Source organism: Petaurus breviceps, unplaced genomic scaffold (assembly GCF_028583685.1).
Source record: "Petaurus breviceps papuanus isolate PSGF00001 unplaced genomic scaffold, PetGlider_PUasm1.0 77, whole genome shotgun sequence".
In the NCBI taxonomy this organism is placed as follows: domain Eukaryota; kingdom Metazoa; phylum Chordata; class Mammalia; order Diprotodontia; family Petauridae; genus Petaurus; species Petaurus breviceps.
The window spans coordinates 6309371-6324857 of record NW_027186492.1 but is presented as its reverse complement, the minus strand read 5'-3'; the positions used below and the strand labels follow the sequence as shown (position 1 = coordinate 6324857).

The 15487-nt window shown below is 37.0% G+C and overlaps 2 protein-coding genes across 3 annotated transcripts in view; one reads left to right on the top strand and one right to left on the bottom strand.

The window, feature by feature from the left end:
- Positions 1–13754, bottom strand: part of TMEM62 (transmembrane protein 62) — a 56663-nt gene extending 42909 nt beyond the window's left edge. Inside the window, exons 1-4 of one of the 2 annotated variants that reach the window (XM_069105861.1) lie at positions 12519–13754; positions 12232–12343; positions 8926–9063; positions 6418–6463 (exon numbers count right to left, since the gene is read on the bottom strand). In XM_069105861.1, coding sequence (XP_068961962.1) covers positions 6418–6463; positions 8926–9063; positions 12232–12343; positions 12519–12701 — 479 coding nt within the window. In that variant the 5' untranslated portion in view covers positions 12702–13754. Of the gene's footprint in view, positions 1–6417; positions 6464–8925; positions 9064–12231; positions 12344–12518 lie in introns of those variants that run through there. The other variant, XM_069105862.1, reaches the window with a different exon arrangement.
- On the top strand, positions 2470–3087 carry LOC138175455 (large ribosomal subunit protein eL21-like). Its single transcript, XM_069105866.1, has one exon. The coding sequence runs from the start codon at positions 2546–2548 to the stop codon at positions 3026–3028; it is 483 nt and encodes a 160-aa protein (XP_068961967.1). The 5' UTR covers positions 2470–2545; the 3' UTR covers positions 3029–3087.
- Positions 13755–15487: the final 1733 nt, after the last annotated feature.

Genomic DNA, 15487 nt, shown 5'->3' with positions numbered 1-15487 from the left:
CCAAAAAGAACAGAATTTAAATTTTCATTCTGAGATCAATCCAGATTTTACTTCCTTATCAAAGGAATAATTTGGCATGTAACAGATAATAAGGACTTAAAATGAATTCTAAAAATTGTATGGAGTGACTTTTCACATTCTCTATGTAAATATTCCTTTGAAGTAAAATGCCAAGCCCACAAGAGATATGTATCATACAAACACGTGGTTAACAAGTATACAGTGCTTGTTGTTGTTCAATAATTTTTCAGTTGTGTACAACTCTTTATGACCCCATTTGTGATTTTCTTGGCAGAAATACTGGAGTGGTTTGCCATTTCCTTCTCTAGTTCATTTTACAGATGAGGAAACTGAGGCAAACAGGATTAAGTGACTTGCCCAGGGTCACACAATTACTGAGGCCAGATTTGAACTCATGAAGAGGAGTCTTCCTGACTCTAGTCCTGGCTCTCTGGTATGCAGTGCAAAGGAAGTCTATCTACACAATAATTCTCATACATATAACATATATATATATACATATATATAATATATACAATAACACAATATGGTAGAGATGTAAACAATTATTCCAGCATGCATTCACTCAAATTTTTTTCTTACTATTATTGAATTTTTCTTTAAAAAGCATCCCATGACATACTGAATATCCTATTGATCACAAAGAAGATACGATTCCTGCCCTCCAGAGTTTATCATTCTAAAGTGACAAGGTGTAGGTAGCAAATATGCTTTGCTGAATGTCAAAATTTCAGCAACAAATTCAGTAATTTGACCAACACTCTTTAAGTGTCTACCATGTACATAACCTCTACTGTCCAACTCTGACCCTCAAAGTGGTGTAGTGATAACCCAGGGTTCACAATGGCTATGCCAGTAGAATGCAAGCTTTAAAAACCTTTGAATAAAGGCCTGGGAACAGATGAGCTTTCTTTTATCAGAGGATCATTCTACATAAGTCTGAAAAGACTCAAGAGCTTTGGCCACCTGGTGAAATATTTTTTCATTCCCAACAACTCATGAAGACCATTTTCTATTTTTTTTAATTTTTATTGGGTTTTTTTTTTGCTTTTTGGAGGGCAGTTGGGGTTAAGTGACTTGCCCAAGGTCACAGGGCTAGTTTTTGTGTTGTGTCTGAGGCCAGATTTGAACTCAGGTCCTCCTGACTTCAGGACCAGTGCTCTATTCACTGCACCACCTAGCCACCCCATGAAGACCATTTTCTAAAGCATAGAAGGAATGGTAATCTGTAATGGTGGTTAGAATGTCCATGCTGACAAAATCACATATCCTTTTAATATCTGAAGAAATAGGAACATCAGTGTGCTAAGTGCTAGGGAAATGAAAGTTTAGATATGATCTGTGCCCTCACAGAGCTAATAGTCTCTGGAAGGATTTGATACAAATAATTATGATACAAAATACTATATGATAAGTCTATTAGGGAGGGACATAAATGTATTATGTGAGAACTACAGAGGAAAAGGTCATTTTGGAGGAAGAGAAGATATTCTAAGCATGGAGAATAATGGGGCAGGGCAGGCAGGGAAGGCAGGAAAAAGCAGGATGTATAAGGAGAAAAGTTCAATTTGGCTGCAGCACAACAGAACATGGAGGGGAAAGTAGTATGAAAAGACTGAAAAGGAAGATGGTACTAGAATATAGAGGGCCTTGAATGCCAGGCAAAGGAATATTAACTTAATTTGACAGACAACAGACAGCTACTAAGGATTTTTGAATTGAGGAGCAACATGTTCCAGTCATATTCCCATGACCCATGTCTGATAAAAGTCTCTCCAACAAATAGCTATAAGCCTCAGGAGGGCAAATAAAACTGGAAAAACATAGCTTACTCTTGGATATCCCTAACATTTAAATAGTCATTTGTCAGAAAACAATTTGGTATTTATGTGAGAAAACTGATTAAAACATTCATATGGTTTGATAAAGAGACCCATCCCATAACTGTGCATATATTTCAAGGAGGTCAGAAAGAAACAAAAGTCATATATATACTAAAATGTTTTTAGCAGTGCTTTTGTGATAGCAAAAAAAAAGTTGGAAAGGTGGGTAATCAATTGGGAAATAGCTCAACAAATTGTGGTGTATGAATACACTGCTTTGTTATTGCACCATAAGATAAAATGAATATGAGGAATTCAGAGTAAACAATATACATAATTATTTCAACAATGTAAAAGAAGAGAAATACTAAGCAGAAGCCAAATTCTGTGTAACATGAATGACCGACCAGTCTTGGTCCCAGAGAAGAACTAATGGAATCCACCTCCTTCCTTTCTATGGGGAGAGGGACAAAGGCACAGAGAAATGCTTTTAGTACAAAATATTGCATATAGTGCCAGATAGTTGATGTGCCTTCTGGTTTTTGCTTAATCTTTTTTCTTTGTTTCAAGGTTAAAATGGGTAGAATGGGGTAGAATAGGAATATATCAAAAATGAGTATGATGTAAAAATAAAGAACATGAATAACACTTTTAAAAAAATCCTTTCCGCCGGCTCCGCCATATTCCAGTGAGTTGACAAAATGACGAACACAAAAGGAAAAAGGAGAGGGACACGATACATGTTTTCTAGGCCCTTTCGAAAACATGGTGTTGTCCCTTTGGCTACTTATATACGAATATACAAGAAAGGTGATATTGTAGATATCAAGGGTATGGGCACAGTTCAGCAAGGAATGCCCCACAAATGTTACCATGGCAAGACTGGACGGGTCTATAATGTTACTCAGCATGCTGTAGGCATTGTTGTAAACAAACAGGTTAAGGGCAAGATTCTAGCCAAAAGAATTAATGTGCGTATTGAGCATATTAAGCATTCCAAGAGCAGAGATAGCTTCCTGAAGCGGGTAAAGGAAAATGATCAGAAGAAGAAGGAAGCCAAAGAAAAAGGCACTTGGGTTCAACTGAAATGCCAGCCTGCTCCACCCAGAGAAGCACACTTTGTGAGAAACAATGGCAAGGAACCTGAGCTGTTGGAACCAATCCCCTATGAATTCATGGCATAAGTGACTATAAAAAGAAAAATAAAAATATCTTGGATTATGGAAAAAAAATTAAAATGAAATTGTGTTAATTTCCAGATTATTAGACAGATTAAATAGTATAATATGTCTTTCAATAACTAATTTCCATGTTTTTAGTTTGCATATAAAGTTTCCATTGTGTGATGTCTGTGTTTGTGTGTGTGCTCGTGCATTTTTTATTTTATTTTATTTTTGACTACTTCCTTTAGAGTTTAGGTAGGCATTTTCATCTTGGGATATATGACATTGGTGCTTTTTTTTTTTTTAATCTTTTGACATCTGTATTTCAGCACAATTGGTTTCTTTTGCAATGTTATATATTTTAGTTTATACATGAAAAACATTCCAAGAAGAGATCCATAGGCTTCACCAGAATTCCAAAGGGGTCCCTACCACAAAAAAAGGTTAAAAACTATTACTCTATGGTATTTTATTCAGCAAACCTTATCTTTGTCAAATAACAAAAATTATTATTCCTTTCTTTTGTAAATGGAAATTCCAAGCAAGAAACCTTCCACTTAAAAAGGTTCTATGAAAAGGTGGCATTAATTGCTTATATTTAGATGGTGATTTTCAGTTTATAAAGCATTTTCTTCACATCAACATCATGAGAGATCATTGAAGTATTAAAATGGCTATTTTATATATGAAGAGACTGAGTTTTAGAAAAATGAAATAACTTGCCTGAAATCACAGAGCTAGAAAGTGGCAAAAATGGAATTCCAGCTCAGGTCCTCAAAAACTCTGGGAAATATTTGACTTAATGACAAAAAAGAAAAAGGACAAAGAAATTTCTAAAATTTGAAATTAATATCCTTTCCCACAGCTATCTTCAAGCCACAGGACCTATGAAATATGTCTCAAAGTAAATATATTACTTCAGAAATTGTCAGTAATGTTAGAAAACTAGTGTACTTTTTAAGGTAAAATATAATTTAAACAAAGACAGCATATTTAACTGCCTCTTCTCTCTAATACTTATTAGATCTCTCTTTTAGGATTTTTCCTCCATTTGTCTTCATTACAATTTTTATTATTTATTTTTTTAATGGCTTATTGTATTTTCATTGTTATTCCTGAGAATTTCTTACTTGCTGTCTTTATACATGTTCAGACATGTTAATATAGAATGTCAAAACAGAGATTAAAACATAGCATTAGTATGGCTATAAATACTATTGATATTATCATGGCAAGTATTCTGAATAAGAAAATTGCACCAGTAAGATTAGAACTTTTAGATGTGCGTGTATTTCTACATTACCTCTCTGTGTGTGAATATGTATATGTCTATATATATAGATACATATATAGACAGATATCTTGATGAAATGCAGAAAATAAATCTTTGATGCACTGGAGGATAGAAAATAAAGTTCTTGATTTAAAAAAATATAAAGGAAAGAATCCTGGTAGTCATCTTTTTTACATATTTTCCTTTAACCCCAATATCCAGTTAGTCCTACCAACTACTCAAAATGTCTCTTTGTTCCATTTCTGCACATTGCTGCAGACTAATCTTTGTAAAACACCATAAAATACCATAATGCTACTCTCCTGTTCAGAACCTGCAAGGCTTATTATTAACCTGCTACATTTGCCTCAGTTTCCTCAACTGTGAAATGGCGATGATAATAACAACACTTACTCCACAGGGTTGTTGTAAAGATCAAATGAGATAAAACCTGTCAAGTGCTGTGCCTGGCAAATAGTAGGTGCTAGATAAATGCTAGCTGTCATTATTATTATTATTATTAGAAAGGCACACTAATAACACAGCTCTAAATTGTCCAACTATTCTAGAAATCAAATTAGAATTATGTGAGAAACATGACTAACCCTTCATACCTAGCAACCTCTCTACTGAGCACATACCCCAAGAATATGTAGCAGAAAGGTCTTATATATAACAAAGTATGCAACAAAATATTCACAGCAGCACTTTTTGTTGTAGTAAAAAGCTGGAAATAAAATGGGTGAGCATCAACTGGATAATGGCTGAACAAATTGTGGTGTACGAATATGGTGAAATGTTATTTCATTAATAATGAAATGAATAAGGGAGTCAGAGAAACAAGGGTGTATGAAATGATGATGCAAAGAAAACTGAACCAAAGGAACAATAAACACAATGACAACAATTAAATAAACAGTAACAACACTAAAATACAATCACACAAATGAATTCTAATGAACAATCTAGGTCCTGGAAAACTGATAAGGAATTGCACCTTCTTTCTCTCAATAGAGAGGTGGGGGCTATGGATAGGGATCATGGTATATAATATTGGATGTGGTCTCTGGGGCCAGTAACTTTGGGGGTTTTTGTTTGCCTATTTGTTTTTTGTTAAAAGGAAGAATTCAGTGGAGAGGAAAGAGGTTTAAGGGGAAATGATTTGTATAAAAATAAAGGTAAAAATAAACTTAAAAAAAATAAAATTAATACAAGAAGCTTTTGTCTTAGTAAAGGCAATCTACTTATCACTCTCCATATGCTCATGTGTGCTTCTAGGTCTTCATTCATGCTTTCCCTCTTTCTCTAGTGTCCTTCCCTACCCTCTTCAAATCATACCCATTCATCAAGGCCCAGATCAAACTCCTTGAAAAGTTTCCCCATTAATGTCCCCATGAATCTCTTAAAGTCCCTTCTATGATTTCCTAAAGTATTCAAAGCTTGTAAGACATAATTTATTACTAGACCGAATACTTTTATTACATTGTTTTTTGATATTTTCTTAAGCATTTTTTATTTTCTCAATTGGACTATAAGTTCCTTGAGGACAGAGATCATGTCTTAAACACTATTCTTGTGTCCCTCACAGGGCCCACCCCAAACGTTGAGCACAAAGGTGAAACTCAATGAATACTTATTGTTTTGATTAATAGGTACAGGGTAATACCACTATAAATATGAAATGTATTAAAAAATGAATCCCTAAACCAGAAAAAGAAAGAAACATTTCCCTAAAGAAATGTTGCTGAAAGGCAACGGTGAAAAATGACTTTAAGGTCATTTTTTATGACTTTTAAGGTCATACAGTAAACAGAAACAGTAACTATAAGGTTATTAGAATTTTTTTTAAACACACAACTGAATGAAAATCCTCTGCTCTCTGCTTTTCTTATAGTAACAAAAGAAGGTAACTCTCTTTTAATAGTACAAAGGCTCTATATCTGGGTATAAAAAGAACATTTGCTAATCAGTGCTTCCCCCTCCATACTTTGTATCCCCAGTGCCTGACAACACCTGGAACATAATAGGCACTCAATAAATGCTTATTGATTGATTGATATTCACTCCAAATTGATTTTACTCCCCCAAATCACTATCCACACTCAGTGACAAGTCTATCTCCAGTTTATTTCAGTACCTGTAATAATTCTGGCTACTCTCCAGACTTGGAATGTTGAATGAATCTATAGGGGAGGAAAAAAATCAAAACAAACAAAAAACTCGCACAAAGGTTAATGATCAGGTAAAAGTTATTATTATATCTCTAAAAGCATTTTATACAATAGAATGCCAGTGACTCAACTAGAAAATTAATGAAGAAGATGGTATTTTGTTACCAGGTTAACAAAAGACCTGAAAACTCTGAACTGAATACAGGTAATATGAAAATTTTATTAACAAACAAAAGGACATATAATTGAGGAATAATGAGTGTTTATAATTATTATTTTGAATAAGCTAATATGGATCTAAAAAAAGTTTGGGTTTTTTTTTTTGGTGGGGGAAGGTAATTCAGGTTTTTTTTTTCCCACTTGTGATCAACAAGGAATGGGTTTTTATTTATTACATTTCAGCAACCACATACTTAGGGTAAATATAATTTTTCTGAACTGTAGATCATTTTTACCTACAATAAATGCTTCATCTGTATAAAGTACTCTACTAGGCAATGGAGGATTAGTGACCTATCCTCTTCCTATTTGACCCATGAAAAAAATCTGGGAGTTAGATGGGTTAGAATGGATTAGAAGAGATTATTGATCCTTTGTAAATTCATCTGAGTATGTTGTGATTTCAAAGAAACTAGATGCTTGGCTTCCTTGCCAAAACTATTACTCACTTTTGTCCTTTGGGAATCTATTAAATCTTCATTAACCTTGAGAACAGGCTGAAAATCCAATTGAGGCCAACAATGAAAACTAAGTTAATAAGTCTCAAGCTCACTTTTAACAACCCTCCTGCCAAATGAAGGAACAGTCTTCAAAACCTCTTGAGAGAAACAAACTCAGCCCTCCTAACTAGTGTGAAGGGTTCACAAGACCTAGAAGAAATTACATAATTTTATTCTAGCAAACATTCTTTAGCATTGTTTTCAGAGTTTTCAAAAGTTATTTCCTATCTGAAAAAAGGGGATGAAGCATAAAACTTTCACAAATTCATTCCCAGGGGAAAGGTCATTGGATCTGAAAAGTAGATGTATAAGTTTGAGGGAAAAAAATAGTATAATATATATATATACATACATATATATATATATATTTTTCCCCCCTGCTTTTGGGAAGGCAATTGGGGTTAAGTGACTTGCCCAAGATCACACGGCTAGTTTTTGTGTTAAGTGTCTGAGGCCAGATTTGAACTCAGGTACTTCTGACTCCAGGGCCAGTGCTCTATTCACTGTGCCACCTAGCCACCCCATACAATATTTATTTTTATCATATAGCATATAAACCATGAGAAAAAGGGCAATGACCTTTCTTTTTTGTCACAAATTTACTACAGGGGTTACACAAGAGAATAGATGAGATATAGTTCCAGCTCTCAAGAAGTTTACTATGTAAGGAGGATATATATTTAATACATAGGAGTAAAGGAACACAGATTTAGAGCTGGAAAGGCCCTTTGAAGTCAACAACTCAGCCTAACTACAGATATGCTCATATCCATGGTTATGTACACACAGGTCAAATTTTTTTATAATTCTAAGGGTCAACTCCAATTATTTAATTATACTAAAATCTGTTTTATTGAGTAAATGACTCAATAAATGACATTTTGCAATAAATGACTCGTTTTTGGCCTTAAATGTTTGTTACAGAGATTTATCATTTATTGCAAAAGAATCTGATGGGTACCACCTATAAACATCAGAAAAAGGCAGAAGTTTATCTTATCCTCAGAGAATTATGGCTTAAGTGTATTTGAACTAAACTTTGGCAACTGCTTTATAAGAATTATTTGTATGTAGAACACTATAACAAATAGAGTTATGCATTTCATCTAATAAGATAATATCATTGACTCCTAAACTGTTAGAACTCCAAGGGCCCTCAGAAATCAACTAGTCCAACCTCCTCTTTCTAGAGATTATGAATAAATAACCTGTTGTCTTTCCCAAATTCATATACCTACTAAGTAAAAGGGCTGGAACTTCCCCACATTCTTTTGATTCCAAGTATAAGGATACTTGCTACTAGGCTAAGAAGACTCTCCTAAATAAAGGATAATTCTTATGGATAAACACTCATTAACAAGGATTAGAATAATAATTTAGGCTAATATAATACCTCAACTGACCAATTAAGACAAATAATCTTTAAAAAGGGTACTGGTATTTTTTGGGAAGTTTATATGAAAATATCTTAATTTGCCATGGCAAATATACGGCAACATATAAGAATAGCCATTAAAATAATTTCATCCCATATAATAGTTTTAAAGTAGAGAACAACTACATTTTCACTTGCCCCGGTTTTCTTTTTACTCCATATTCTGTTGTGTTTCACACAATTAGATTTGACCTTCAGCATTCAAATCTGTATAAGAATGACCTATTTTATAACTTAGTTCAGTTGTTTTAGGGTTGGAAAACACAAACTCCAAAAGAAATCTTGGCTTCAATGATACCCAAGTGTTGGCTCCCTCTTACCATGATTTCCTCTGATATCTAGCCACTTGGTTTTTTCTGTGACCTTAGTTCTCTTCAGGACATTTTGATAAGTTTGCCATTCTACTTCAAACTGCCTGGATCCCCAACGATCCCTTTTTAGGCTATCTGTGAGGTCACCTGTAAATATACAAAAAAGCCATCTATCATTCTAAAATAAATTCCAAAGAGCCAGGCAACTAATTTCCATTGTAATAATAAACAGGGTTGAGATACTCCACACCTACCTGACTAGGAGACCACCTGCATTCAAAGCTACATACTAAAACAGGCGAATTTTTTCAGCTTAGGTTGCATTTATAAAGTCGTAATTTATCTGTTTTAGGTGATAGGAATAGAGAAAATAACTGGACCTTCAAGTGTAGTGGTATAAGGAACTCCTGAATGAAGAAACTCCCTCTTCTAATGTAGACTTGCACTTGATCTACAACGTTTAGTATTAGGGAGTTGCCTAGAGCATTTGTTGCTGTTGTGTTGTTTCAGAACTGCCTGACTCTCCAAGACTCCATCTGAGGTTTTCTCGGCAAAGATACTGGAATGGTTTGCCATTTCTTTCTCCAGCTCACTTTACAGATAAGAAAACTTAAACAAATAGGATTCAATGACTTGCCTGGGGTCACACAGTTTGTAAATGTCTGGGGGTCGATTTGAATTCAGGTCCTCCTGACTTCAGGACTTGTGCTCCAAGAAGTTAAATGACTTGTGTAGGGTCAGTATGTATCAGAGGAGGAACCTGGGCCAACGTCTTCCTGGCTTCCATGTGAGCATTCACTGTGGATATCTTACACAATTTCTAGTTCAGGAAATTCAGTTCCCCTTCCACAACCTTGCCAACTACCTTACAGGGCCTATAACCTAGGAGAGAGGTTCATAACCTCTTTTGTGTCATGAACTGCTTTAGCAATCTGGTAAAACCTAGAGACTCCCTTCTTAGACTAATGTTTTTAAATGCATAAAATACATAGGATTACTAAAGAAACCAGTTATATTGAAATGCAATTATTAAAATACTTTTTTAAGAAAAAGGTCACACACCCAAGATTAAGAAGATCCTGGAGGATTTTCTATCCTGGAATCCCACTGTCCTGACTGATGATTGTTTCTAGTTTAACAGGGGTGGGGAGCCTTTAGCCTCAAGGCCACATGAGACCCTCTAGGTCCTCAAGTACAGCCCTTTGACTGAATGCCAACTTCACAGAACAAATTCCCTTAATAAAAGGATTTGTCCTGTAAAACTTGGACTCAGTCAAAAGGCTGAACCCAAGATGGCTACATGTGACCTTAAGGTCACAGGTTCCCCATCCCTGTACCACTATTTCATCTATCCCTGCTTTCCCTACTCCCACTCCACTTCTTTCCACTTCCAGAGCCAAGAATCATGATCAAATGTTAACCTGCTCTCCATATCTCTACCACTTAAAATAGCAGTTGGCAAAGCATTTAATCCTCACTTAATGGGAGGTAGGCACTATAATTATTGTCATTTTATAGAGAAACTGAGTCAGACAGAATTTAAATAACTTGCCAGGGCCACACAGTTAAGTGTGTGAGACAGGTCTTGAACTCAGGTCTTCCTGACTCCAATCAACTATTCCACCTAACAGTCACTGAGTTGTGAAATAACCTCTTTAAAGAGCATGGTACGAATTCCATTATAAGGTTCTAATAGAAAAAAATTTTTATTAAGAAAACTAGTTGAGAATTTGTTTTGCTTGATGATACCTATTTGTACCTTTTTTTCCCTTTTCAATGAGTGGGGGAGTGGGAGGTGGGTGGATAAGAATTCAGAATGGAAAATAAAATAAAATTGAATTTTAAAAAATAATAAAACTAGACTAGGCAGATACCAGAAGGATCCACTTTAGGGGATATTAGTCAGGTTTCCTAAGGGTACTCTTTCAGCTCTAGGGATAGACAATGGAAAGATTCATCTTCAAATGACTATCCCAATAAAGGGTTTAGTAGGATATTATCTGAGTCAGTCACTCAATCAGTATTTTTTCCAACCAGCATTTATTAAGTACCTATTATGTACCAGGCACAGTGCTAATAGATCAACTATTAAGTAATTGAGCCAGCATCACAGAAACTAAGGGATCAGGCAACAAAGTCTTGAATCAGACATTTCAAGACTTCAACAGTTCACAATTTATAAAGCAGACTTTGGGCTAGTAGAAAGAGTTAGTCCCTTCCAAAAGCTCACTCTTGCTCTCTATTCAATTCATTTATTCAACAAACACTTATTAATATTTTTCATGGTTACTATGTGCAGAGAACTACACTAAGAAAAATACAAATTTTGGATAGGATATAATCCCTGCCTCATAGAATTTACCATATAATAGGGATAAAATAAGGCATAAACATAGATAATGCACAGTACCTATTAAAATTAAGGTAATCCCACCTCCCAAAAGCAACAAATGTACACTCTAGACTCGTGTCTATATGTCTATTTTATCTGTCACTTTGTTATGGCTTCTGTGAGGCAACTTGTATGCATACAAAAATGTCCTAATTCTAAAATAAATTCCAGAGGGTCAGGCAAATAGCAAGCTTACCAAAGGTAAATCAGTTGCATTTTGTCTATCTTTCATAACTTTCTGTTATAATATTGATATTTTCTTATCATAAAGGTATGATTTTTATATGTATGTGTATATATATATATATTATGATAGAGATTTTTAAATCTCCCAAGTGAAACGTTATAAATACAATACACTTCAGGTTCCTTAATTTTGCTTAGTGTGACTGTTCACTTCAATAGATACTGTGCATTACTTATGTTTATTTCAACCCCAGATAGTAACTCCTCTACAACTTTTTAAAAACCATTCACTTTTTTTGCGTTCCAAACTCTCTCCTTTCTCCAGCCATTGAGAAAACAAGCAATATGGGACACATTATACATGGGAAGTCCTGAAAAACATATTTCCATATTAGCCCCCTGTAAAATTTAATAGAAGAATGGTCTTAACCAAGATAATGATGAGGATGATGATGGTGGCGACGATGGTGATAATGATGACAATAAAGTTATCTATCACCCCTCATCAGGGAACTCTCCAAACTCAGGTAACACCTGTCCTTGGACAACACGCTTTTCATCACCAGCTGTATTCAACGCGGATATATCTCGGCAGGAACTAGTAGAGCTAATCTATGACAGTCTGGTCTGCCCCCAGAGGACCCGGGGATGCTGAGGTCCAATTCCCGACCCAGCAATGCCAAAAGCAGAGAGAAGCAAAGCATTCCACGCCCAGACAGCAAGGAGCCACCGCTTACCCGTGGCTAAGACTACTGCAGGCTGGATGACATCGACGGTTTCCGAACAGAACTTCTCCAAGTCTGTGGCTCGGCCTGGATCAAAGAACTTGCTGATGTGGAGGTCCGAGATCTGCAAAGCAGTGGTTAACATGAAACAGGGACTCTAGGGGAGGAGATGCGCGTCGGGTTGGGCGGGTGAGAGAGCCGAGGATTGCAAGGCCTCCGCCCGGCTCAGTCGCCACACGGGGGCTCCCTTCGAGGCCGGGCCGGCGACCTGGGCTCCTCCCGCTGCCCGCACTCCTCACCTGCAGGCCCCAGAAGATGTTGGTGTCCTCCGCCCCGGGCGCCGGGAATGGCCTCTGGGAGGCTTGGGGCCGTACAGGCCACGGCGAGGACATGCCCACCAGGCCATAGTGCTCTAGCAGCACGGCCGCCAGCACCGCGGCGGCCAGCCCGGTCACCACTTTGAGCGCCAAGCCCACGGCCATCCAGCCTCAGCTCAGCTTCCCCCGGCTGACAGACAGCCCGCCGTGCCCGGGAGCCGCTCTGCCACGCACTTCCGGGACTCTATGATCCGCCCGATCCGGAGCTCGGCCGGAGCTCGGCCGGAGCCTGCGGCCCCGCCTGTCTGCGACCTGCTCCGGCCCGCCCTGACCTGGGGCGCTTTGCCTTGCTTGTTGAAGGAACCTCGGAAAATTTCGTCTATACCTTTTTACAGATTAGGAAGCAGAGGGAAGGGGTGTGACTTGTCTGGGTCCCGAAGGCAGGAGCATAGATGGAAGGAAGCTCAAAGGCCATCTAGAACATTTACAAATTAGGAAATGGAAGCCCAGAGATATGACTTGTCTAGGTCATACAAATTACTGGCCAAGGAAGTGGCAATGACAGAAACATGGATGGGGAAGAAACCTCAGAAACAATATTTTACAGATAAGTAAACTGAGAGAAGCAAAAAACTTCTTCAAGGTCACGGATCTAGAACGTAAACCTAGATCTGGAGAGAACCTCAGAGACCATCTAGTTCACTGGCAGATAAGGAAACTAAGGGGTCCCCCTTGATCTAGTTGGTTTTTGAGGTCCCTTCTAGCTCTAAATCTATGACTTTATAATCCCTGTTACCTGTGCCAACTGTCTGTATGACCTCAAAAACCAACTAGTTTCAACCTCACCTTACAGATAAAGAAACTGGCATAGGGAGGTTAAGCCATTTGCCCAAGATCAGATAGAGATGTGAACCTGGGTCCTCTGACTCCAGAGCCAGAACCCTTTCCTAGAGGTCCCAGTGGAGCAAATCACTGCCCATTTTTCTCCCTCCTAAACCGAGAGTTGCTGAACATTTGTAAAGCTCCAACAGCCTATGGCTTTGGACCTAACACCTGCCCCCAAATAAGAATTTTTAAAGTACAATCCCATGGGGTGGCTAGGTGGTGCAGTGAGTAAAGCCCTGGCCCCAGAGTCAGGAGGACCCGAGTTGGGTTCTGGCCTCAGACAGTTAACACCCACACAAAAAAAACTAGCCGTGTAACCTTGGGCAAGTTACTTAACCCCAATTTCCCTCCAAAAGGCAAAAAAAAAAAAAAAGTACAATGCCCCAAACTCATCTTTCCAAGTGCAATTTCTTTGAGTGGGGCAAATGCCATAGGGTTCAACCGCCTTGTTTGTTGTTTATTCAGTCCTGTCTGACTCTTTCTGACCACATCTGGGTTTTTCTTGACAGAGATACTAGACTGGTTTTCCATTTCCTTCTCCAGTTCATTTTTACAGATGAGGAACTGAGGCAAACAGGGTTAAGTGATTTGCCCAGGGTTTCCACAGCTAACTAGTGTCAGGTCATATTCGAATTTAGGTCTTTCTTACTCCAGGCCCAGTGTTCTATCCACTGAGCCATCCAGCTGCTGAACATCAAGTGTACTTGTTTTCATTCAGGGTGCTACATAAGTTGTAGAGTGTTCACAGGATGACATCCAGCATGTGAAGGGCCCAGATTTCATTGTAATATGAGGATCAGTTGAGTGAGCTGGGAATGTTTAGCTTGGAGAAGACTTAATAGGGATATGACAGTTTGAAGAGTTTTCACATAGGAGAGGAAATAAGAGTGTTTCTGCTTGGCTTCAAAGAGAGCTGAAAGAGGAAAATTTAGGTTTGATTTAAACCTCCTAATGATTAGAGCTATATAAAAATAGAATTAGTTGCCTCCAAAGGTACTGGGTTCTCCCTCATCAAAAGTCTTCAAGAAAAGGCTAGATGATCACTTGAAGGTGTATTGGAGAGTCAATTCTTTTTCAGATAATGGGTTGGAAAAGGTTCTTTCCAACTCTAAAATCCTGTAATTCTATGGTGTCATTCAAGGAGATAAAAGGACATCAGAATCATTATTACATACCAGTCCTCAATCATCTATAAGTCTTTCTGCCTCTGTCTCTCTACTTATCTAAAAATGAGGAGAAAATTTGTAACTCAAAATCTGGCAGAAATGAATGATGTAAATCAGAAGTTTATAAAGCATTTGAAAAATGAAAAAAAAAAACTACTTATCTATCTGTAGCACATAGAAGCTACTCCTGTATCTCAAAACCACTCATTTGTTCTACCTGAACTCTGACTAGCATTTCAGGTTATCCAGAGCAAAGTTATTGATCCCCTTAGAGTTCTAGGGATAACTTTAAGGCATTGAGATCTTTCTCTAGTACTATCACTCTCAAGTCGCCATCCAGTGTGATGTTCTCAATATGATCTCTAGTTACCATCTCTTCAATATCAATTGCTAGTCAAAAATTCCCCATTGTTATTTAACTAGTAATTATTCAAAATTTAAAAACCAAAAAATATTTTCATACATATATGGGTATGTGTGTGCATATATATAGTACATATATATCTGAACAAAAAAGAGGATGAATATCAATTTGTTACTGCTTGCTTAAAAAAAGTCTTTGATAAATTCCACTATTTGTTATTTTTCATGTTATGTTATTTCTGTTATTTCCAAAACTATGCTGGTTCTGTACTTCCTTGTGAACTTCCTGAATTTTTATTAAAATGTTTCAATGGTTCTCTTTTTAAATGGACTATTGGCGACCCTTCTTTTTCTCCCCCCCTCCAAGCTGAAAAACTGAAAGGAGGAAGAACTTTATAACAAATAAACATAGTTAATTAAAAGGAATCCAAAACATTGGCCATATCCAAAAAGTATGTCTTTTTCTATACCTTAAGTCTATCAGATAGATGAAATGTATAACATACTTGGTTATTGCATTGATCAGAGTTCTTAAAT